At 47.7% G+C, this 23,939-nt stretch overlaps 1 protein-coding gene across 3 annotated transcripts; it reads left to right on the top strand.

Moving 5' to 3' along the window:
* The first annotated feature begins 1,108 nt into the window (after positions 1 to 1,108).
* On the top strand, positions 1,109 to 23,896 carry MTMR8 (myotubularin related protein 8). 3 transcript variants are annotated; one of them, XM_010403166.4, is made up of 14 exons: positions 1,109 to 1,222; positions 3,779 to 3,901; positions 4,795 to 4,957; positions 6,641 to 6,798; positions 8,394 to 8,522; positions 9,751 to 9,885; positions 11,595 to 11,727; positions 13,239 to 13,348; positions 14,255 to 14,380; positions 15,870 to 15,919; positions 16,484 to 16,684; positions 17,094 to 17,222; positions 18,040 to 18,166; positions 18,632 to 23,896. In XM_010403166.4, exons 1-14 carry the CDS (start codon positions 1,124 to 1,126, stop codon positions 18,857 to 18,859), a joined length of 1,911 nt encoding a protein of 636 aa, XP_010401468.2. In that variant the 5' UTR covers positions 1,109 to 1,123; the 3' UTR covers positions 18,860 to 23,896. The 3 variants fall into 3 exon arrangements, with proteins under 3 accessions (XP_010401468.2, XP_019143675.1, XP_039427898.1); XM_019288130.1 differs by having other exon boundaries at positions 18,040 to 18,195; positions 18,632 to 18,719; XM_039571964.1 differs by lacking the exon at positions 1,109 to 1,222 and adding an exon at positions 2,186 to 2,260.
* Positions 23,897 to 23,939: the final 43 nt, after the last annotated feature.

Below are 23,939 nucleotides of genomic sequence, written 5' to 3'. Positions count from 1 at the left end.
GAAAAGCTCTCTGGAAGAATTCAGTTCTCTTTATTCCTTGAGATTCCTGCTCAGACTGATCCCTGTGGCACCATAGTTTGGGAGGAAGCTGTGAGGGTGGTAGTGCCTGGCTGAGCAATGCAACTGTTCCTCCAGCTCTTCTCATCTCCACATCCTTATTCCTTCCCTCATTTTTTATTTCTGCCTTGAGTTTTTGCACTTTCCTTTGGGAAGAGGAGGAAGCAGCATTGCTATTCCACAGGTACATATTGTGCAGTGCTGGAAAGTCCCCTCAGTTATCCCCACCCCGTTTATTATTAACCTTATAAACCATCCCCATCCTTCTGCAAACCCCAGGAGAAGCTACCGGGAGAAAAACGACTTTGGATCACGTGGAGCACAAACACAAAGCCTTAATTAACGAGCGCTGCCCCCACTAATTGCAGAGGAGGGGCTTGTGCTGCTCCACACCGGGAATTACAGGGAATTACAGCCCGTGTGTCTCCTCTTTCCTTGATCTGAGGCTGTGTGGGTTTGTACGAGTGGTAGAAATTATAGAGTATGGAATAACACCCATGGAAGGTGTCCCTGCCCATGGCAGGGGTTGGAACTGGATGAGCTTTAATGTCCCTTCCAACCCGAACCAGTCTGGGATTCTGATTATGTTATAATTTGTAGCTGTCGATTCTCAGGCTGGGCACAAGATCACCAATAATTAAAACAGGTAAATTTTCAGGTCCGATACAAGATCACCAACAATTAAAACCTGTACATTCTGAGGCTCCTGAAGGGAATTTCTCGGCAATTCAAGGTTTGCGTTGGAACACGCAAACCTTGGGTGTCTGCTAATGCCCCCTCCCACCCTTCTCACAGTAAAAATAGCACAATAAATTGCTCTTTTCTCAAACATCTCCCTCCAAAATGCCATTTTCATCCGCTGGGATGTCATCCGCTTCCCCTGGGAAGCTGCTGCCCTTGGGGCTGTGAGACACCAACACTCATTGCAGCAGTGAACAGCAATTCCAGCAGCTCCCCGGGATCCGGGCTGGGCATCCAGCATCGTGCTTGGAATTTAAAATACACGGCAAACAGGACGAACAGGTGTTACTAGCTGTGGGAAGTGTGACAAGTATGAACGTGATAAATGTGCCTCCAGCCCCTTTCTCGAGGGGAGGATGCCGTCAGCCTGCTGCCCATCGAGACGGCATACCTGATGGCCACACACTTTGAGAGGAAAAAGGAGGTTTTTTCCTGAAATATTTCCTGAGAGCTTCGCCGGTGCTGGGAGGGGAAAAGACACGGGGAGGCAGTGGGACCACAGCAGGACGAGGCAGAGGAGGATGGAGTGGAGGATGAAGAGGCTCCATCCTGCGGAGGATGAGGGGGCTCCCAGCGCTCTCCGGGCGCATCCCAGGGGCTCCGGGCTCATCCCGAAGGCTTCGGGCACACCCCGAGGGCTCCGGGCACACCCCGAGGGCTCCGGGCTCATCCCGGGGGCTCCGGGCTCATCCCGGGGGCTCCGGGCTCATCCGAGGGCTCCGGGCTCATGCCGAAGGCTCCGGGCTCATGCCGAGGGCTCCGGGCTCATGCCGAGGGCTCCGGGCTCATCCCGGGGGCTCCGGGCTCATGCCGAGGGCTCCGGGCTCATGTCGAGGGCTCCGGGCTCATGCCGAGGGCTCCGGGCACACCCCGAAGGCTCCGGGCTCATGCCGAGGGCTCCGGGCTCATGCCGAGGGCTCCGGGCTCATGTCGAGGGCTCCGGGCTCATGCCGAGGGCTCCGGGCACACCCCGAAGGCTCCGGGCACACCCCGAAGGCTCCGGGCTCATGCCGAGGGCTCCGGGCACACCCCGGGGGCTCCGGGCTCATGCCGAGGGCTCCGGGCTCATGCCGAGGGCTCCGGGCACACCCCGAAGGCTCCGGGCTCATGCCGAGGGCTCCGGGCTCATGCCGAGGGCTCCGGGCACATCCCGAGGGCTCCGGGCTCATGCCGAGGGCTCCGGGCTCATGCCGAGGGCTCCGGGCACACCCCGAAGGCTCCGGGCTCATGCCGGGGGCTCCGGGCACACCCCGAAGGCTCCGGGCTCATGCCGAGGGCTCCGGGCTCATGCCGGGCGCTGCCCTCAGCGCTGCCCTCAGCCAAGATGGCGGCGGCGCGCGGCTCTCGCGAGGCGGGCCGGGCCGGGCCGGGCCGGGGCGGGGCGCGCGGCCCCTCATGGCGGCGGCGGGGCGGGCGCTGGCGGCGGGGCCGGGCGGCCATGGAGCACATCAGCACCCCGAAGGTAACCCCGCCCGGGGCTCCGGCCCGCTCCGCTCCCCACCGCCGGCTGCCTTTGCTCCCCCGCCGCGGAACGGCCCTTGCGCCCTCAGGGCTGCGGGTGGGGGGAGGTCACAGCCGCGGTCCCAAGGTGTTGGTGGCTCCGGCGCTTTGTGGGGAGGGGGGTTCAGTGGAGGGGCTGATGCCGAGGTGGCTTGGGGATGATTCCGGAATGTTTCCTTCCTTGCAAAGCGTGGAGGTTCCTCTCAGTCCCAATGAGTGAGTCAAAATGTGCTTTTTTTCCCATTGAATTAAGTCAAACAGGAGCTCTGGGAATGCTGTGCTGGAAGGAATTGCATTTATTCAGGCAGCAGTTGATAATTTAATTTTACCCTTTAGTGCAAGAATGATTATTGCTGTTCGTTTTATTTTCTAGGACATTAGTTTGGGGATGCTCCTTACCCCCTGCCCTGCAGTGTTCTGCTGGTCCTGCATGTCTCTAGTGCCCTGAAAAGGGCAATATTATATTTAATGGTTATACCTGCTGAAAAACATGACCTGCTAAGAGGACACTGAGCCCAAGCCTCTGCTCTCCAAGTTTATTTCCTGAGATTTTCCATGATTTACTTGAGACCAGCATAAGGAACCTCACACATTCAATACCCAGAACTAATCTATCATCTACTGCTAAAACATTTGTTTTCGTTGTCCATCCAATTATTTTTTCCCCATTATTCCTTCTTAACGGTGAAAGAAAAATTCCATCTGTGTTCATTAGGCAGCAAATAGGCCAGGAGAAAATCAATCCAGAGTTGTAACATATTTTATTATGTCTGCACTGATGTTTTTTAAAGCTGTTTTTTATTAATTAGCTTGGTGTGGTTTATGAAATGCACTTGGAGGCCAGGAAGTGAGCTACAAGAAGTAGCTACTAACAGGGAATGAGCAGTGGGAAGTCAGACTGGAGAGGGCTGTTCCTTTCAGAGCAACATGTTGATCACCCTGAGCACAGACAAATCTTTCCTTTGCAGTTCTTTGTCTTGTTACTTCTGCAGCCTTGCACAGTGACAAACTGGGATCATCTTGGCTACAAATCCAGTAATCCTGTTAGGATTTGCTGGTGCTGAGCCATGGCTGTTTGCTTAACCTTTATGGCTTTAATTCATGGAGAAATAATTTGAGTTCATGGTGTAAAGCTGACTCGTTGTTGCAGGGGGGACTTAAATTCTTGTCTTTTTCTGACTTGCTTCATGAGCTGTGTATTAGAAGTTGAATGGATGGAGTTCAACAGGTGCTTAGGTAGTTCTTCCATCAAAGCTGGACTTGGAGGAATTTCTGCATGGAAAGGGTGGTCAGGCCTTGGAAGGGGCTGCCAGGGAGGTTTGGAGTCCCCATCCCTGGAGGTGTCTGAGGAACAGCTGGACATGGGCTGGGTGACAAGGTGGGAATTGGGCACAGGCTGCACTCGATGATCCCGGAGGACTTTTCCAACCACAGCAGTTCTGGGATTCTGAAGTGTTTTCATCCTGTGTTCCTGCTGCAGGTTGAAAACGTGAAGTTGCTGGATCGCTACGCCAACAGGAAGGCAGCGACCGGGACCTTGTACCTGACAGCCACGCACCTGATCTACGTGGATGCCTCTGCTGAAGTCAGGAAGGAAACATGGGTATGGTGGGGTGGAAACACACCTGGAAGGGTTGCTTCAGATCACAGAATGGGTTGGATGGGGAGGGACTTGAAGGATCATCCCATTCCACCCCTGCCACGGGCAGGGACATCTTTCACTGTCCCAGGTTGCTCCAACCTGGCCTCGGACATTTCTAGGGATGGGGCAGCCACAGCTTCTCTGGGAAATCTGTGCCAGGGCCTGCCCACCCTCCCAGGGAGCAATTCCTTCCCGATATCCTGTCGATCCTTGCCCTCTGGCAGTGGGAAGCCATTCCCCCCTGTGTCCTGGAACATAATGTTCTCATTTCCAGAATAAACAGGTTTGGGAATTCCGAAGCTGTAGTGGTCTTTTATGGCATTTTGATACCAAAGGCTTCCCCGAAGCAGCTGCTTGGAAAGGAAATGAGCACAGTGGTGATGTGACCTGATAGAGTTCACTCATGGAATTAGTGTCAGTTCAAGGAATGTAAAAAACTTGTGTAATTTCCTGTCTCAAACTCAATATACAAAACCACTAAACATGAATTTGCAGCTTTTAGAAGTGCAGAATTAGCACTGAAACAAGCCTATTTTATTAATGTTAAGGTGAAAGGGGAGCGACAGAGTTTATTTCATATGGGGATGCAAGGAAAGCAAAGTGCACCTGGTAAACTGAGCTGCACATCTGCCTCTGAAAGTAATTTATGTAGGTCTGTGTTTTTTCAGTCCTGCTTTAGTTCCCTGGGCTTTGGGTGCAGTTTATGTTTGATAAATATCACAAATAAACTCGTTTTCTGCTGCTCCTTAGCTGCAGGAAGCACAAATAGCTGATTGTATTACAAAGGTTTCAGATCTGCTCGTACTGCTCACAGCTTTATCAGTGACAACTGGTGTTTGTTCCCTGTTCTCCAGATCCTGCATCACCACATCTCCAGCGTGGAGAAGCTGCCCCTGACCACGGCCGGGTACCCCCTGCTCATCCACTGCAAGAACTTCCACGTGGCTCACTTTGTCATTGGGCAGGAGCGGGACTGCCACGACGTGTTCACCTCCCTGCTCAAGCTCTCCCAGCCAGGTACTGGGGATGGCAGTCTGGCCTGGGAAGCTTTGGAATGCTCTGAGCCGAGCCCTGGGAGAGCTGTGCAAAGTTCATATCCCAAACCCGGCCGCTGTCAGTCACTTGTGTCACCCAGCTGTTGGCTGTGTGCAGTTCTGCCCTTTCCAGCTGATCCAGGCATTCACAGAATTCCGGAATCCCACAAATCGGCATCTTTGCTGCTTCCAGCAGCACGTTTGGGCTGCTCTGCAGTGTTTGCTCAGTTGTGAAAGCCTGTGCTTCACCCTGCCCTGACTCAGAGTCTCTCTTAGAGTGTGAGCCAGACACCCTCAAAAGCCCGTGCTCTCTTCTAGCTCCAGCTTTTTGTTCCAGCGTGGATGAATTTTCAGGCTCTTCTTGCAGGACGGCATTCCACTGAGTTCCCACCTGGCTTCTGCCTGTGGCAGCCTCCGGTTTTGGGGTGCTAGAACCAGTATTTGGAGTGGTGTTATTAAAAGGATGTCATTTGTAATTGCAAATGGTGTCGCCAGGCTGAGGGAGGGGAATTAATGGCACCAGGCAGCTTCTTGCTGGCCTTCACACAGGACTGGGCTGGAAATCCTGTAGGAGAAACGGGGTTTGCTGAGTTTGGATTTGATTTTAATTTATATTAAGGCTTGTGTCTATTCCCAGCATCCCTCTTGTGCTCTTTGGAGTTTTCTTAGTTCTGAAGTTCTCCCTCTGATGCTGTAGCTGGCAGGTTTGTGGTGTTACATTTAAAAGCTGTCACTGCTCTTTGAGGTTTTAAAAATTAGAGGTTTGGGTAGTGCCTGAAGCGTGGGAGGTGTTACTGCAGGGGCTCACGCCAGTTTTCTTTGTTCTCTACTTAACTGTGTAAGTGCTGTAGCTCTTTCTTTTCTTCTGCTTCTGGATTTTAACAGTGCTTTTTGTTTGTTTGTTTGAAGATGTCTGTGAGTGTGCTCCCTTCATGGATTTTTGGCAGAGCACATCATTACTGATGATTTGCACAGGTGTGATGGAGAGCTCTGGGTTACCTGCCCAGTAACCAGCTGCTTTATCAGCCTCTGACAGGTTTCCCTGTGTGTCTGGAGCTGCCTTGGGAATCAGCTGAACGAGTTATTGGTTGGATTTGCATTTTGTGAAGAGAGGGAAGGAGATTGGGATGGTAAATGGGCATTTGTCAGAGCCAGCCTGAAGCCTTTGTTGGGCTGACAGCAATATTCCACACATCCCTAAAGGCTTCCAGTCTCAGAATTTCTGGGTGAGCAATGGCCTTACAGGTGTGCAGGAGCTGTTGTATGAACTCTCCACAGAAAACAGATCTTTTCATCCATGTTTTAATGTGAGGGTTAATGGTTATGATATAAATCTCATCTAACATTGCTTACTGCAGTGAATTCAGGAGGAAATCAATGGTTTAGGAGAAATTACTTCTTCCAACCTAAACACTAAAACACTTCGTTAGAATTAATGTATCTCCCTGCATTTGGGAGCTGAGTATTGGAAATTCCTTAGGATTCCAGGATGAATTGTCAGCACTTGGTACTACCCCAGCCAAAACCCTATAAACATGAGGTTAAGAAGTTTTAAATATCTCCAGCACTCCTCTGTAGCACTCAGTTACTGATTTCCAGAAGTTTTGGGCTCTCTGGATGTCTTTGCATCTCTAACTTGTTGATTTTTTTTCCTTCTCCTTCCCAGTGAAACCCGAAGAACTTTATGCTTTCTCTTACAATCCTAAAATGTCCAAAGAGAACCGGGAAATGGGATGGAAACTGATTGATTTGAAACTGGATTACCAGCGCATGGGAATTCCCAACGACTACTGGGAAGTAACGGATATTAATAAGGACTATGAGGTAATTCCTGCCCAAAGGAGCCACTTACTGCACTATCTCCTTGTTGTTATTAATGACAGCCCTGCTGCTGCCTCTGGGGAGCAAGGAGCTCACTCGGTTTGAGTCAAAGCACATCATCTTGATGTGGAGTTGCAGATAATGATGCTCCAGGAGAGCTGCAGAGTCACCTTGTTGTGCTTTGATCCCCCTGGCAAGGGACCAGAGCCTTGTTTTCCTGCAGAAATGTCAAACCATCTGTTGGGCAAAGCCTCAAGTACCCTGAGCTGCTTTTGGTATTTCCAAAGCCTGTCCCACCTGGCTGGTGACAGATGTGGAGGAGAGAAGAAAATGGCAGCAGTTTGGATGGGTGGGGAATGAGGCAGAGTGGAGAGGGACTAGGGAAGGAAGGAAGGAAAAAACAGCAGTGGAAAACAGACCTTTTTTTGCTTTCTCAGTTGGATCTTCTGCTATCTAAGGGCTCTCTGTCATTTCAGTCTGAAGTGCCTGCTGCTGTTATTTTCCCTGAAAGGCCAACCTGCATCTAAACAACATTAAACAAAAACATTTGTCAGCAAGCTTGTTCAAAATCCTGCTCTGCTTTATTTCCCTTTTTATTTCCTCTGGGGCTGTGTACAGTCAGACCTGGCTGGTAAAAAGCCAGAACAAGAGACTACAAGGAAGACACCAACATATTCACAATCCTGAATCCCTTCCCCTGCCTCTCCACTCCCTTCCCCTGGTAGCTTTCTTCACTTTAAGCTTTGGGTTGAAGAGATACAAGCTTGTGCTGTCAGAGGTGACTTCCAGTTTTACCTGCCTGTGCCTGTGGAGGCCTGAATTGAGATCTGGTGTGAGAGGTGCTGTTTCCAGTAGCTGCTGAGGGCACCTGGACATGGCCATCTCAAATCATTAATCACTCCGAGGCTTTGCTTGCTGCAGTGGAACTCCCCAGTGCTTTAGAATTTCCTCAGCGTTTCCAGCCTGTGTTTTAAAATTGTCAAGCCTGATGTAAAGCCAGGCTTGGAGAGCAGCTTATCTGTGAAGTCCATGCTGCAAAGGCTGTGCTTGTTTGAGGTGAAGGGGTGAAGCTGCTCTCTGAGGATTCCACCTGAGTGCTGGAAGTGCCTTTCAGGTTGCATAAGATTTAGAGAGAACTTTTAAAGTATAGTTGTTCTTATTTTCTCTTTTTGTGGAAAGGAATTCTTGGCTGTGAGGCTGCTGAGGCCCTGGCACAGGGTGCCCAGAGCAGCTGGGGCTGCCCCTGGATCCCTGGCAGTGTCCAAGGCCGGGCTGGACATTGGGGCTGGGAGCAGCCTGGGACAGTGGGAGGTGTCCCTGCCCATGGCAGGGGTGGGATGGGATGGGCTTTAAGGTCCCTTCCAACCCAAACTATTCTGTGAATCTAAATTAGAAACTTGCATCACATTTCTGGATTTAAAGATCTTCCTTTTACTCTGCATTGTGCAGTCCAGTTTTTAGGTTCAGCTGCAGAGTTGATTGTTTCCCTGCATTATTTTTCTGAATACCTCATAACCTAATCAGCTAAAGATGAATTTTTCATGAATTTTGAAGTGCTCAGTAGCAATATCTGGGTTTTTTTCTCTTTTCTCCCTCAGGTTTGCAGCACGTACCCTCCTGAAATCGTGGTGCCTCGAGCTGCCACCAAGGCAGTGGTGATGGGAAGTTCAAGGTTCAGGAGCCGAGGGCGGATTCCGGTGCTTTCTTACTTATATAAGGAAAACAATGTTAGTGCTTCTCTGCCTGCTGCCTTGGGGGGAAGGAAGGGTTCCCCTTTTTGTCCAGTTCCCCTCTAATGAAAGGAAAGAATAAGATAATTATTAGATTTGAGGCCTTTGAGAACTGTGCTTCTCTTAATGGCTTTCGTTCTGAGTCACAGAATGAGCTTGGAATGCATCCAGAGCCCTGCAAAAAGCACACACTTTCCAAGCTTCCTGTTGGGAATTTTTTTCTTAATCAGTTTTCAGCAATCCCTTCTGATGTGGGGTTTTTTAATCTCCTGTTTAGCTATACTGAATAATGTTTTATCAAGTTATATGTTGACTTGGCTGGATTTTCTTAATATTGAAGAGGAGGAACCACCCTGAAATAAATCCCCACTAGCTCAGAATAAGTGAAGGTTTCATTTTTTTTTTTTCCACTGAAGACCAGAATGTAAATTTGTAACTTTGCTGCCTCAGCAGTGTTTTAGATGCTGATGTCAGGAAAATTCTGTCCCAGCCAAATTGTTGTTTTCCTGAGGAAGCGTGCCTTGACCTGGGCACTGCCTGGAGTTGTGCTGGAAACTAATGAAATTTCCTTAAAATGTACCCAGTGCTGCTCTGAGTGTGCAACGGCAACAACTGATAAGGAAAACTCAAAAGAATGGTTTGGAAATAGAAACCAAATGGAACACATGAGGAATTGCTGCCTTCCAGTACCTTCAGGAGGCTCATGGAAAGGAAGGAGAGGGACTTTTATATGGCCACAGTGACAGGACAAGTGGGAATGGTTTTCAGCTGTCAGAGGGCAGGATCAGATGGGATATTGGGAAGGAATTGTTCCCTGGGAGGGTGGGCAGGCCCTGGCACAGGGTGCCCAGAGCAGCTGGGGCTGCCCCTGGATCCAAGGCCAGATTGGAGCACCCTGGGATAGTGGAGGGTGTCCCTGCCCATGGCAGAGGGGGGAATGTGACATTTTGAAGGTCCCTTCCACTGAACCATTCTGGCATTCCATGAACTGCTGACATTTGGGGCAGTGACCCTCAGGCAGAGCAGTTTGAGCCTCCTCAGCCTCACCACTTCCAGTTTCCCAAAGTTCTCGCTTTGTGGAATGGCCCGGTAGTGTTCCTGCGTCTCCACCTCAGCAGCAGCTTTTCAGAAAGAGCCCACAGGACAATGAAGCTGCGACCCCAGAGGGGTTTGGGGTGGGAGCAGGGGCTGTGGGAGCAGGGGTGATGCTGTGTGTGTGTTGCAGGCCGCCCTGTGCCGCTGCAGCCAGCCCCTGGCCGGGTTCAGCGCGCGCTGCCTGGAGGACGAGCAGATGCTCCAGGCCATCCGAGAGGCCAACCCCGGCAGCCCCTTCATGTATGTTGTAGACACAAGGCCAAAGGTACCTCCATGGGCTTGGGGCTGCTTTTAAATCTCTTGTCTGAATGAGCAGTGGTGTTTCCAGTTCATTCTGTCACAGTTCTGGGGCGGTCCTGCAGCGGGAGTGTGGGATCAGGCTCCCGGGTCAGGGTATACAGCTGGAATGTGAAGTGCTCCTAAGGACCCTGCCCTCCTGGAGTATCCTGGGTTGCGGTTTGTGCTCAGGATGACCTGATGGAACTGGTTGGGACAGTGAAGCATTTTCCTGCAGAACCCTAAAGGATAAAGGAGAGAACTGGAAGTGGAGTTGGAGAGAAGCCTCAGGATTCACTTCCACGAGGCTGAAGTGCTTTTGTTGGCAGATCTGGGAGGAAGTGGGACTGGGGAAAGCAATCCCTCCCTTTTTTTTTTCCCTTTTAAAAATAACACTCATGATGTTCTCATGATGGAGTTTAATACAACTCAAGTTTGGGGCTAGAACTTGAGAGCTGAGGGGTTTATGTGAGAGGAAATATTTGCAAAATGAAATTTTTAATGACTGTCATCTTGGGGATCTGAGTTTAGAAAGCAATTCCAATGGTTCTCTTACAAGGATATGGATTAGGAGTGCTGGTATAAGCCAATTAGAACACAAGAGTTTTCATAGCACACAATTATTTAAATGCAAAGATTTAAATTGCTCTGAGTATTTAAAAATAGAGCTTTCTGAGAACCTGCTTCACTGTTCAGATATTGCAGTTATTTTATACAAACTACAAATTTAGTTAAACTATGGCAAGGGCAAGAAAGCAGAAGTTTTTTTTTGGAAAATAGGGAATGTTTCACATCTTGTCCCAGTGTGTATCTTGGCTTTTAGTGTGACATTTCCTAGAGATCCCCTGTTCTGTAATGTGCATTTATAGCAGGCACTGCGTGTTCTTTTGGCACAGCCAGCTTGCAGTGGCAGAGATGTGCCACCCAAACCCATCACTGGTGGCAATTTTGTGCTAAAGCATTTGGTGACAAGGGGAGAATTTATAACTGGTGACACTTCTCCTTCTAACCCAAGCTGTCCCACTCTGGCAGAACTGAAGCACTGGGGTTATTTTACAGTTCTAAATGTGTCTGTACCATATCTGACTCTTCTCTCCTCTTGCAAAATCTGCCCAAATTGATTAGGGGGGGTTGAGCTGCTCTATTTTCTGCCCCACCAAAGATGTCCTGGTAGCTCTCGAACTGGTCTGGGGGATTGTTAGAGCAGCTGGCTTCTTTTCTACTTCTTTCCTGCAGTTGCTGTTCTTTGTGCTCAACTTGAATGTTTCTATGTTTCCCTCAGGTGGCTTTATTTCCTCTGTGCATGTATGTCTGTGAAAAGCTTGGGAATTCTCTTGCTATTTCTGTACCACCATGTATGTATGTCCCTGTTAAAAATGGCTTTCCTAGTTCTGCTTCCTTGTGCCTCTCTCTGAATTTCCTTAGGTAGCTTCACAGTTAGGGCAGGCTCAATGTCTCTGATGACAGCAGAAATTGGGGGTTCATACTGCCCTAAGTAGGGTCTTAATGAGCCTCTGACTAATGAACTGCAGTAATTTTCATGAAACAGCTGCAAGAACTGTCTGGGAGGTGGGGAAGTACAGCTGAGTAACAGTTTTGTCCAGTACATTTTCTGGGAGATTTTAAAAAAAGGACTTGCAAAGCAGCCTCTCTGAACTGTGATTTTCTCTTTTCTTTCCTATCCCTTGAATTTGCCAGTTGAATGCCATGGCCAACAGAGCTGCTGGGAAGGGCTATGAGAATGAAGATAATTATGAAAACATTCGTTTTAAGTTCATTGGCATAGAGAACATCCATGTGATGAGGAGCAGCCTGCAGAAACTGCTGGAAGGTGGGTACAACCCTGGGAGGGGTTTGTCTTTCTTACCCCTCCTGGACAGAACCTCCTGCTGAATATCCAGAAGTTCCATGCACAATTGTGCTGTGAGGGAAGCAAAGTCAGCATCTTGCTTTGTTTGCTACATACAAGTGGCTGAAAGTACCGATGCTGTTGAAAGGCTTGACATTTTATTTGTTCTTGTTTTTATTGTGGTTCAAAAATAGCAACTAATACTAAAAACATTCCTTAATGAATGTGCCAAATTAATAGAAAAAGGTTAGAGAAACATTACATTTTACAGCTAAGACAGTCTCATGGTTGCTTCTTGACTTACTGAGAGAAAACCAACAGAGGTTGTTCAGAAATACTTTTGGGGGTTTGCCATATTTGGAGTATTAGCAGTATTTCTGATTTGAAATACGATTTTGGCATGATCTTCCAAAGACTTGAATCTCATACATACATTGTTCTAACTTTTCATTCATTTCTGATTTCTTTGAACCAAACTTCTTTAAAATGTATTAACTGAATGTTTTAATACATAAATATATTAAAATGCAGAGTAATTAAGCTCATTGTGATCATAGGGAAGAATGCAAAGCAGGGCGAAAGAATCACCTGAGCCATTGGGATTAAGGGTGGAATGAGGCCTAGAGTTTCACTAAGAGAATTTTGGAGAAGTTCCATAAAGGTGATGGCAGAGCTCTGCTCCCTGGTTTCCAGCACTGCTGCCATCCTTGTGCTGCCATTCCTTGTGGAATGGGGCAGAGGGGATGCTGCAAATCCTTCTGCTTGGTGCCTGTGCTTCGTTTTCTACGATGCCATTCCAGTGCAGTCATCCAGAGTAGGAGTTTAATATTTTAGTAACCACCATAATACTCCTCTTGTTTCCAGATAGGTGGGTAATTGATGCTCCCAGGTGGCCCTGCAGGATCCATGGTGACCTTGGACAAAAATGGGGCTGTTCACAGCTCTGAGTCCTCAACTGGCTCTTCCTGGCAGAGTGATTTTGTGGTGGGAGAAGAGGCAGAATAAATACTTGTTTTTGCTCCCATGTTCTTCTCCAGCAGTGATAAAATCTCATTCACTGGGGTGCTCTGAACTTTATTACTCTCAGTATTTTCTGTGCTGGGTTTCATTAGAGCAGCTGAGTTGCCTTCAAGGTTAGACTTGTTATTTCTGTCTCTAAATTAGAGAGAGAAATAACTTCAAATCTTTGTGGAGTGAGTGAGTGGTTGTAAATGTGATGGGGATTTAGAGCGAAGTAACAGCTCACTGCTGGAAAAAACACAGCTGAATAAATAATGAGTTACCCTTTAAACAAAGAGCAGAAGGAGATTTCCAGAGCCTCAAATTCTCACAAAACCAGCAGTTTTTTAATTATGAATTTTAGATACACAACCATGAGTGTGTCCTCAAGACAGGATATTGCTGCTAGCGCTTAAAACTTTTGGGGAGATAATGAGGAGGTGCAAGGGATGCTGCTCTGGGGTGCCAGCTGATTGCTGTGTGTTTGTTGCCAGTGTGTGAGATGAAGTCTCCCTCCATGAGCGATTTCCTGACGGGGCTGGAGAACTCGGGCTGGTTACGGCACATCAAGGCTGTGATGGATGCAGGTGTCTTTCTGGCCAAGGTAAAGCTGCTCTCCAGCTGCAGCTCGATTCACAAATGCCTCCTGGTGTGTTAGGGACTGCTGCAAGGCTGGGAAGGTGGCTCTGGGGAGAAGGTGGTGTTCAGGTTGGCCTCAGCTCTCTAAAAATGTTGGAGAACGTAAGTGGGTCATGCAGCTGCTGGGCCAATACAGGTCCTGTGTCCTGTATTGTAACTAGGCTTTACTAGAACTCATTTGAAACACATAAAATCACAAAATGTGAATAAATTACCTTTATAAACCTTTCTTTGTAGCAGTACAAACAACTCCTAACCCTGTGCTCGTTGTTCATCCACTGCTCTGCTTTAATCGAGGGATGATTTGGACCAGTTGGTTTTCTCCAGGCTTTGTGTGATGTACACACTGTAATTTTGATTATTCAACACAGTCCTCATTTCTGCAGAGCTGGTGGCTTTGCAGGTCAGGCAGAAGGAAGGAAGTCACTAAGGAGTAGTAAAGGGTGTGCAGGAAGTTTGTGGAGAGTGTAGTGAGTGGTAAATGTTGGTTTTCTCTCACAGTTTTTCCATGTCACAAGCAAGAAACTTTTGTGTTTCTCTCCTGCCCTAAGGGATGGGATGGGGGGGAAGTTGGGATCAACTCCTCTAATTTATCTGGAAGTTCTAATCCCTGGGTGTCCAACTATTATTCTTTACTCATCCACCAAATTTTTTCCTCAGAGGAAGAGCTTGGGAATCCTTGGCCTTCCAGAGATCACCAGGGCTCTTTTTTACCAGCCTGCTGCAGCACTTTGTTCTAGCTGGGGTTTCTCTGGATGGAATGGTGCATTCCCATGGGCCAGAGGAGAGAAGACAAGCATTCCCCTGGGGTTTTGGGGCGATGCAGGTGAAGGAGTGTGTTTCCCTGAGCTCTGTGCTGTGTCCCTGGCAGGCTGTGAGGGAGGAGAGGGTCAGTGTGCTGGTGCACTGCTCCGACGGCTGGGACCGCACGGCCCAGGTCTGCTCCCTGGCTGGCCTCCTCCTGGACCCCTTCTACAGGACCTTCAAAGGCTTCATGGTAAGGACTGCAATTCCAGTGCAATTCCAGTGCAATTCCAGTGCAAACAGGCCCTGCTGAAAGTGGCTCAGGCCATTTCCTGGGCCGAGCAGTGGTGACCTATATAAAGCAGCTTTGATTCTGTAAGGAGCTGTAATTGCTGTGAACAGCACGGCAGCAGCTGATTGACAATTCCCAAATCCTTGTATCCTGCAACGTCTACATGGGAGCCACTAATGAGAGATTTCAGCTCTGGCAGCAATCCACCAAAAAGTGGTGGAGGAGTTTGTCCTGAAGGTCTCTCATCTGCTGGGATTTGAAATTGGGTGACCTTGGTCCTGTCCCCTGTCCATCAGTCGAATCTGCGTCATTTCACACCCTTTTTAAAGCCATTTCACTTTAATTTGGCTGTTTGCTTCTAGTGCAGGCTTTTTCTTCATTTGCAGCCATCCCTGCATGAATTCAGGGCAGTCTATGATGTTTCTTTCCAGTCATCTCTTGTTAAATACCTGAAGAGCTGCTCTGTCTCAGGAGAGTTCCTTGAAAGAATCCCTGAAATCAGAACAATGCAGATTTTGCCTCTTCCAGTGCCAGGACTGTTTCCTTGCATCCCATGCTGGTTTTATTGTTTCTATTTTTGTTTCTGGATTATACTGCAGCCTCTTAACGGTTAAAATTCCATCAGCACATGAAACATCTGCCTGGGCTTTGTCTCTGAACCAGGATTTATCTTAGGAGCAGTGACACAGACACATCCTTGTCTGTCCTCTGAGACAATGGTTTGTAGGCACAACCCCCCTGACAGGGTTGTTCCTAAATGAATTTATTGGCAGTGCAAGGAATGGAAAAATTCAAGAAGCAATATAAATGAACTTTTCTAAGAACTCTTGTGGGTTTCTGCCTTCCTTCTCTTAATCTGGATGATGATAGCAGGAATTATCTTTAGCTATGATCCAGCAAAGTGATAATGGATGCAGCTTCAGTCATGTGAGACATCTGTAAGGAAAACACTGCTTCCTTATAATTTTCTATAACTACAGGCATCTATTTAAAAGAAAAAATACCATGTAGTTGTTCTGATTTCATCCTGAACTCCTCATTACACAGCTGTACTTCATATATTTCTTTTTGTCTGTTAAACATTTGTTGAACTCCAGTTGCTGATTTATTTTGCTGAATATCACAGTACTCTTTCCCAAATTAAATAGCACAGTGTAATATTAAGCTGTTAATTCTTTGAGCTCAATATATTTGTATATTATGATTTTAACAACATGGAAACTCCCTCAAAATGGTACTTTGGAAATGAGTTCTGATTCCAGCAGTGCCATTGCCTTGGTAACTGGATAATCTATAAATCACAATTCCTGTTTCCATTGATTTCTGGGGATATATTTATAGCAATAGGGTCAGCAGGTTGTCTGCTTTTTAGGCTTTAACATCAAAGGCTTCATTTTGCTTTTTTAACCAAAGTAATGCTCTTTTCTTAATCCCTGTTTTGAACCTGCAGGTCCTGATAGAAAAGGAGTGGATTGCAATGGGCCACAAGTTCTCACACAGGTGAGAGGGGCACATTCCCCTGGGGGCAGTGAAACCAAAACAGTGTCTGCAGGTTTAGGGGATCCCATGGAAAATTGAAAAGGAGAAAACATTTGGAAAATATTTGCATTGCAAGTCAGTATCTGCTAAGGCTGTTCTTTCATCACGGTGTTTTTATTGCTTTACAAAATCATTGTATGAATTCTGGGTGTTTTCCCACCTGCAAAATTGTATTGTTTGAGGAGTGCTAATCATGGAATCACAGAATCATGAAGGTTGGAGAAGCCTTCCAAGATCATAAAGCTCAACCATCAACCAGCACCAACCCATGTCCCCAAGTGCCACATCCACACATCTCTTGGACACTTCCAGGGATGCTGGGCCCTCTCTGGGCAGCCTGTCCCGTGCAGAATGGTCCAACAAGGCCTGTTAATTCTGCAGCCATCTCCTGGAAGAAGATCTCAGCCACTTTGTCAGGACTTCCCCAAGTTCAAAGCATAAACTTGACCTGGAAGAAAACTTCTGGCGAGGGGCCCTTTTGTGGTGGGTGGCAGAGGATTTACCCTGGTTTTTGCACCTCTCTAGGTGTGGCCACCTGGATGGGGACCCCAAAGAGGTGTCCCCTGTGTTCACCCAGTTTGTGGAGTGTGTGTGGCAGCTGATGCAGCAGTTCCCCTGCTCCTTTGAGTTCAACGAGCGCTTCCTGCTCGAGATCCATGACCACGTTTATTCCTGCCAGTTTGGCAACTTCCTGGGCACCTGCCACAAGGAGCGGGAGGAACTCAGGTGAGCTGGGAGTCTGTGGAGCCACCAGGCCACAAATCCCTTGGAATGTCTCAAAAAGGGGCTGGATGGGTGTGTTTTATGGAATTGGAGATTGTAGAACATAACCATCTCTCAAGACAATGTTCCCCTTAACCAGTGTGAGAAAAGAATGTGAATTACATCCCAAAAGAATGTGAATTATATCTCAGAAAAGATGTTTTAGTTTGGATCACAGTAATAACTTGCAGATATCCCTTCTGGACAGGAGAGTGTCCCTTTTAATTCCTCTGTGATGTATCCTCATGAAATCAATCATAGCCATCATAAAAATAATTCTCAGCTCCCTTAATCTAATTCTGCTCCCAACATCTGCAGTTATTAATCCACTTGCTGCTTTTTTTAGTGATCAGATGTTCTTTGTACTTGCCAGAATCTTTGAGAAGACCCATTCTCTGTGGCCTTTCCTCTTACAGAGGAAGCAGGAGTTGAGAAATCCTTTGTACAGAGGGTTTACAGCTTACAAAGAGCTTCAACCAAACACTCTACCTTTCAGTTTCCAGTAAGTTGCTCAGTTAAGAAGGGGAAGGAGGGGGACGTTTCTTTCATTGTAATGCAGATTGATAACTCAGGTTAAATCAAATAAATTTGCTCTGATTAGCTTGGTTTATTTTACCTTTCCCCTCCATTCCTCAGACATAAACGACGAGGAGCAGTGCCAAGATTAAATAAATTCAGGCGCTGTAATTTAAAATAGTATTTTTAATTTGGTGTTGAGAAAGATGGTGGGGAAAGGCAAGGAAAAGCAGAACTTCAGAGAGAAGCACACACACCCCCTGACTGCTTGCTCTGTCACATTAAACCTTTCCAAAAGTTCCTCTTTTTCCTCCTTTTTAATGTATGTTAAGAAGTGTTTCAAGCAGGGATTTCGGTGCCCACTCCAGGGTTTTTCCCAGAGCAGGCTCGGGTTGCCAGGTCTGTTTTATTGCCCAGGGTGTCACAACAGATCTGGGAAGTTTTGCTTTGTTTGTGCCTCACTCCTGGGCCCTGCTGAGAGAGAGGGGGATGAAAATGTGATTTTAAGTGCTTTGTGTGCAAATAAAAGTTGGGAGGTTGGGCAAACCAAGGACTGGAAGATAAACTGCCCAAGCTTCCAGTAAATCTGCTATAAAAAAAAAAATGTATTTTCATCCTATTCTAATATTTACTGCTGGGTTTTTTAACTTTCAGAAAAGTTGCCCATTGCTACTGAATTTTGTAGTCTGGGGTTGTGGCAGGTTTTAAAATCAATTACTGATCTCAATTTATTAAAAATATTAAGCAGCATCTATTTGTTGGCAATAATGCACAACTGATTCTCATTTTTCCCCGTTTCTGAGGTTTTGGTGTGGGATGTACAATCGCTTTGACAAGGGCATGCACCCGAAGCAGTGTGTGCTGGACCAGCTGCTGAGCTGCATCAGCCAGAAGGTGACACTGGAGGACAACGCATCCGAGCTGGAAAACGTGAGGCACAAAGGGCTTCAAATCCCCTGGTGGGTTTGGAAAGTGGAACTGGGATTAAACTGGGACACTGAGGAGTTGTTGCAACCAGCTGGGTAAAAATGAGGGGTTCAGTGACAAAGCTCTGTGTTAAAAACCCCAAAACAGCCTCCAACAAATCAAAATACAGTATCTAAAATACACCAGTGAGAAGAATATCGGTGTCCTTTGCTAGGGTAATGTGAATGCTGAAAACTTCAGCTTTATTAATGAAACACTGATGTTTGTGTCAGACATGGGAGGATTTGTGTCCAGGTATTCCTGATGCTTATATTGGACATGGCAGGATCTGTGTCCAGGCACTTCAGGGCTGGATTGGAGAGCTGGAAAAGAGGCACTGCCACAGGGCTGCTGTGTTGACACCTGGCTTTTGGCCACCTCTGGCATCTGGGTATTAATTCTTTGTTTTATGCCTTTTTATCTGTGCAGAAACTCCCTTTCCTCGACGGCCCCTTGCCCAGTGAAGGCTGCTCCTCACCCAAGGCAGGACCTGCTGCTGCCAAAGCCCCAACTCCTCCTCAGGACTGTGGAGAGGGAGCAGCCCCTGTGCTGAGCAATGGCCCCTCCCTGGGCCACCAGAAGCACAAGGAGAGCCCAGCCCAGCCCCGGGATCTCGGAGCCTCCACAGGGGATGGGCAGGCTCAGCACCAGGGATGAGCTCTGGGAGCTGCTGGGTGAAGCTCTGGGGAGCTGCTGCAGCCCCCATTTGCAGCTGAGTGTGAGTAGGGGTGTGCAGGGCTGGGGGAGCAGCTGCTGTGGGGCACAGCTCCTGCAGCTCAGGTGATGCAGAGCTGCCAGGAGGCTGCCTGGCATTCCTGAGAACTTGGCTTTCAGTGGGAACACGTGTATTTCTGAGGGTCTGGGCTGCCTGCCAGCACTGGTGCTTGAGGCTGGAAGAAATCCTGGCCAGTTCTGTGAGGAGCTGGGCAGTGTTTGTAATTGCAGGAGGAAGGATGCAAATCCCTCTGTTCTCAGTGGTGGTCCAAGGTCATCTTAAAACGAGAAAAAATTTCAGTCTGTCTTCAAATGATAAAAAAAACCCCAACCTTTCTTAGCTGTGAATGAATCTCTGCATGGACCCTTGCCTTGTAGCAGAACTGATTCATGTTTTGTTTCCTATGCATATTTGTTACACAAAACCAAACCCCCTGTGCCTTTTCTGAGACAGTGTCAGTGTCCAGCCAGGCCATTGCTGTTTTTGTGTTGGAGTTTGGAGTGTGGTGTTGGCTCCTGCCTGTAGTCAGTGTTTTTGAGGAGGTTTTCTCCTGCTGCAGCTTCTACAGGGTTTTTGCTGATGCCCTGAGTTCAGTAGCTTCTTTCCAAGCTGACCTCTTGAAGAATCAGCTTTTATGGACCTCCTTGATTGCCAGGAGTGCAGCAAGCCACAGAGGCAGCCTGGAACTCATGGATTTAGGATTAGGAATGAGGAAAGACAGGAGAACATTTATGTGGAATTTTTCTCTCTTATTTTATGATCTTGATTAAACTGAAGCAAGAGAGTAGCTGTTCCAAGCTGGAATCATTGATGAGACAGCAAGTACAAATGGGCTGTATTCTGTTATTGAAATGGGGCCCAAAATTATGAAATCACTTGCTGAGTGATTCGAGGGAATGTCCAAAGTCCTGGAACATTAGGGATGTTTTGTCTGTCTCATGAACAGTATCTCTCATGGCAATGAGCTTGGGAAGAAACAGAAGAAACAAGCACTTCAATCCCCAGGAACTGGGTGTCACAAATGAGTGTTTGAAGGTCACCCAAAGAATCCTTGGGAGAGGCATCAGCAGAAGCAGGTTTGATATCAAAAAGTGTGACCAAATTCATTGGCAAGGTTCACTCTGTTACGTATAAAATGGTTAAAGCACACAGAGAAAAGCTGAAATAGAAAATCAAGCAATCTAAAATCAGTGTGGAGGCTGGGGATGGAAAGGAATGAGGGAGATCCTCCTGTTGAGTCACAAGGCTCAGAGTGGACCAACCTGCCAGACTGAGCCCTGGAATTACCAACAGGTCAGGCCTAAAGGGCTCCTAGAAACAGAGTGGCAGCACTTAAACTCAACAGCAGAGAATCAGCAAATAAGGAATTGAACAAAGGTTTTATGGAGAATTTCCTATAAGCACAACAGGAGCTCCCTTAGAGGCTGAGCTTACAAATCTAAAGTCCTCCAGAATCCAGGAGGGCAGCATTCCCAGTGCTTTGGCTCTGGCACAGCCCCAAGGACCATGTCCAGGTGTATCCCTGGGAAAAATTCCCCTCGAGTTCCCTGTTTATAGAGTCCTAAGAGAGTTGGTTTTAGTCAGAGTCACTTTCCAGCCTGGCTGCAGTTTGGGTCAGTATCTTCCTTTGAAAGGTCAATAACAAAACTGTTCCACTTGGGTTATTCAGGCAAGAAAAATCAGATTGCAGGGCTGTTGGTTAAAGCCAGGATTTGTTATCCAGCCCTGGGAGCAGCCAGTGCTCCTGATAAGCTCAGGGTGCTGCTTATCAAGGTCAGGGCCTGAGGACATTTCTGAGATCATGGTGTGGCCTTGGGGGCTTGGAAGATTCACCCCCCCAAGGAAAGCTGTGCCACAGTCCTTGTTCTGTGCTGAATTGCACAGAATCCCCCCGTGCAGCTCAGTTCAGGGTGCTGCTCTGCTCTCTTTTCAATCTGTTGTTTAAATTAGGTGCTGCCATTAAATTTTCCAATCAGTTTTTCTCTTTTATAAAAAATTTGGAAGCCAACTGAAAATATTTGAGCTTTCCCAATCTCCAGTAAAAGTTCGAAACATTCCAAAATGACACCAGGAAATGCCATAGCTGTGCTCATGTGCTTTTAACCCGTGGTGAAATCACTGGGTTAGTCCAGTGTCCAAAAACCAACCAAAACCTCCCTGAGTGGCTCGTTTTGGGTAAGAAAATACCTGTTCTATTAAGCACATCAAAGGCCCAAGGAAAAAGAGAGCAGAGTTTCTCCACTGCCTGGAATGGCAAAGAGGAAGCTTTTTAATACTGAGGGTTTGTCAGACTTAAATAGAGTTGTTGTTGAGGAAGGAGTGGGAGCCACAAGAGGTGATGGATTAAAAATTAATTTCCTGATCACTTGGAATACTGACCCAGGTGTGAGCGATGGATCAGCCCTGTCTTGCCTTTCCAGGGAGTACTGGGCAACATCCATCCCCAAATTCTGTGAGAAAATGGGACATGAGGCCAGGACAGGCACTTTTTAGGACCAGTTATTCTGTGGATCATCAGTTCTTTTAATATTTTTAATATATTCCCTGATTTTCATTAGAGATACAGAACTGGAGAAGGTTTTGACTGACTACTGAAGGATTTAAAGATGCCATGGTTAATTCTTGTAGGAATCCAGCTTGCAGAAGGCTCCTGTAAATGTTCATGTGTTGCTTTGCCTTTGGAATTGCCAATGGAGGAGTTTAACAATCTTTCCTTGTTCCCAAAACTGATGTCTCCACAAAACTCCAGTGTTACTACAGGTGTGTACAACCACCACCAGCTTACTCAGACACTGCAGGTGGTGTAAGCTTGGAGTAACCTTGCTGCTTTTAACTCCAGTGCCAAAACAGAGCCAGAGCCAAAAATTAATGTCCTTTAAACCTCCTGGGTTTCATGTGTACAGGCTCAGGCAAAGGCTGCAGTGTGTTAAAAGTCTTTCATGCTGGTGCTGTAATTCAGGAGCTGGAAAAGATTCCAGGCTTTCCTCTCTTTCCATGAGCTCATGGATTGAAAACCAAGGAACAAGGAGCTTTTTGGTTTTGCTGGTGACTCTGGGCTGTTTGAAGAGCTAAAATGAGGAGCTGCTCAGAGCACTGCAGTGTGTCCTGAGCTCAGGTGGGATCTGCTTCCCAGAAAAGCCGTGTTCCCTGCTCCTGGAGCATCCTGCTGGCAGCAGGGCCTGGATCCTCTGCTCCCTGGAGGTGTGGAAGGGATGCAGAAGCTGTTACGTGGGAATCTGCTGCTGCTGCTGGGCAAAGTTACTGCAACTTCTTTATTCCTAGGGGAGCATCCCTGCTTTGTGAGGTCAGAAATCCTGCTTTCCTCTGGAGCACTGCAACTCCTTTCCATTCGGATTCCTGTGACTGGGAGAACTGGGAGGGAAGAGGGATCTGATCTGCTGCAGCTGGGCTCTGCTTGTGTGAAACTCTCCCTTTTCTGGAGCTGCTCCTGCTTCTCCAGGATGTTCCATGGCTTCTCCAGGACATTCCATGGCTTCCTGCCTGTTCCCAGTGTCTCCTGTGCTGCAACCAGGTGTAACTTTGTAGTGGGCCGGTGCCTGTCATACTCAGAAGCTCAAGAGGGACTCGTGGAGCTTCATTTGAAATGGTTTTAATGCGAATTTCATTCTGTGGGTTATTAAATTGGGTTTTCTTTTGCAGTTGTCACCTGTGGGAGAGAAAATCCAATTGTTGCTGTTTGCTCTGCAGGGAAAAAGTGGGAACAATTGGGTTGTCCATAGTTTTAGTTCTCCATGGCCTCTTTAAGGGTGAGGAAAAGCAGTTTGGGAAAGCTTTTAGGTCTGATTTATTCCTGATCTGTTCCTGTGCTTAGTGATTGCCTTTCCAAGTTAATTCCTTGGAATAAAAATCCGCCTGCTCTGATCCAGAGCCACCCTGGCTGGGATGGAGGAGGAGATGGGTTTGGAGGGAGCTGGGAAGCTTCAGGAAGCTTCCCCAGTCCTGCAGAGTAGGATTTGTCAGGAGCTGAAGGTGCCCAGAGCTCCACAGGATCTGCAGGTGCAGCTGTGGGGCTCCAGGTGGGAATGTTGGTGTGGAGCAGCCCTGTGGCTGCTGTTTCCATCGCCTCTGGAAGCAGTGAGCCCTGGGAAGTGCTCCCAAAGCTGAGGCACCCTGGGAAAAGCATTGGAAATGGAAGAGCTCCTGTTCAGGCACTGCTGCCCTTCAGCTCCTGGCAGGCCTGGGCAGCCTCAGACCCCAAAGGAATTTCCTGGCTGGATAGTCAGGGGTGACCAGGAGAATTCCAAATGTGTTTTCCTCTGCTCCCCATCCCCTCTGCTCTGTGCTCAGGGCTGGGGTTGTTTTTATAGGGACCTATCCTGGCTATTCCTGGTTTCCATCCATCCCTCATGCACATCCAGGCATTCCCTGGGGGAAGAACCTGCTCCAAGTGTCCTATTTATGTTTTAATTAGCAGTCAGCACTTGATTAATTAGCTGAGGAAGCAGGGGATGTTCAAGCCTGTGTTTGGGGCCAGGCAGGCAGGTGGGCCATTCGTTAGGGCAGGTTTGCTAATGACATTAATTAATGCGTCCTGCTGGGAGCTGCAGGAGCAGGGCGGGGCCAAGGGGTTGTTTTTCTCTCATTTCTCTGTATTTCCATCTAGTTCATGTAGCAGAAACTACTGGAGTAACTCAGCACTGGTTCCCATCCTCCAGCTGGATTTTCCTTGTCATCCCCAAGCTGATCCTTGTAGGAATGTCCCTAAAACCGTGTGTAGTGCTGGCTGGGAATGTCCCTGTTGCTGTTTTTGTCTGTGTCACTGGTGAGGGACATTTGTGGGGGATGAAGCCCCGTTTGGAACGTGCCCCTGAGGGGCAGTTCAGTCCCTGCACTGCTTGAACCCTGTCTTGTCTAGAGGAGAATTGTGTCTGTTCTCTGTGTTTGTCCCACGGAGTCTCACTTGGATTGCAGGTATTTTTATTCCCTACACCAATAAACCCCTTGCCTTTTTAAAGGAACTGGCTGCTCTGTTTATTGGGAATTAACTCAGAAAAACTTGGA

This window comes from Corvus cornix, chromosome 4A (assembly GCF_000738735.6).
Source record: "Corvus cornix cornix isolate S_Up_H32 chromosome 4A, ASM73873v5, whole genome shotgun sequence".
Lineage (NCBI taxonomy): Eukaryota > Metazoa > Chordata > Aves > Passeriformes > Corvidae > Corvus > Corvus cornix.
The sequence above is the reverse complement of the archived record's forward strand: the minus strand, read 5'-3'. Positions and strand labels throughout refer to the sequence as shown.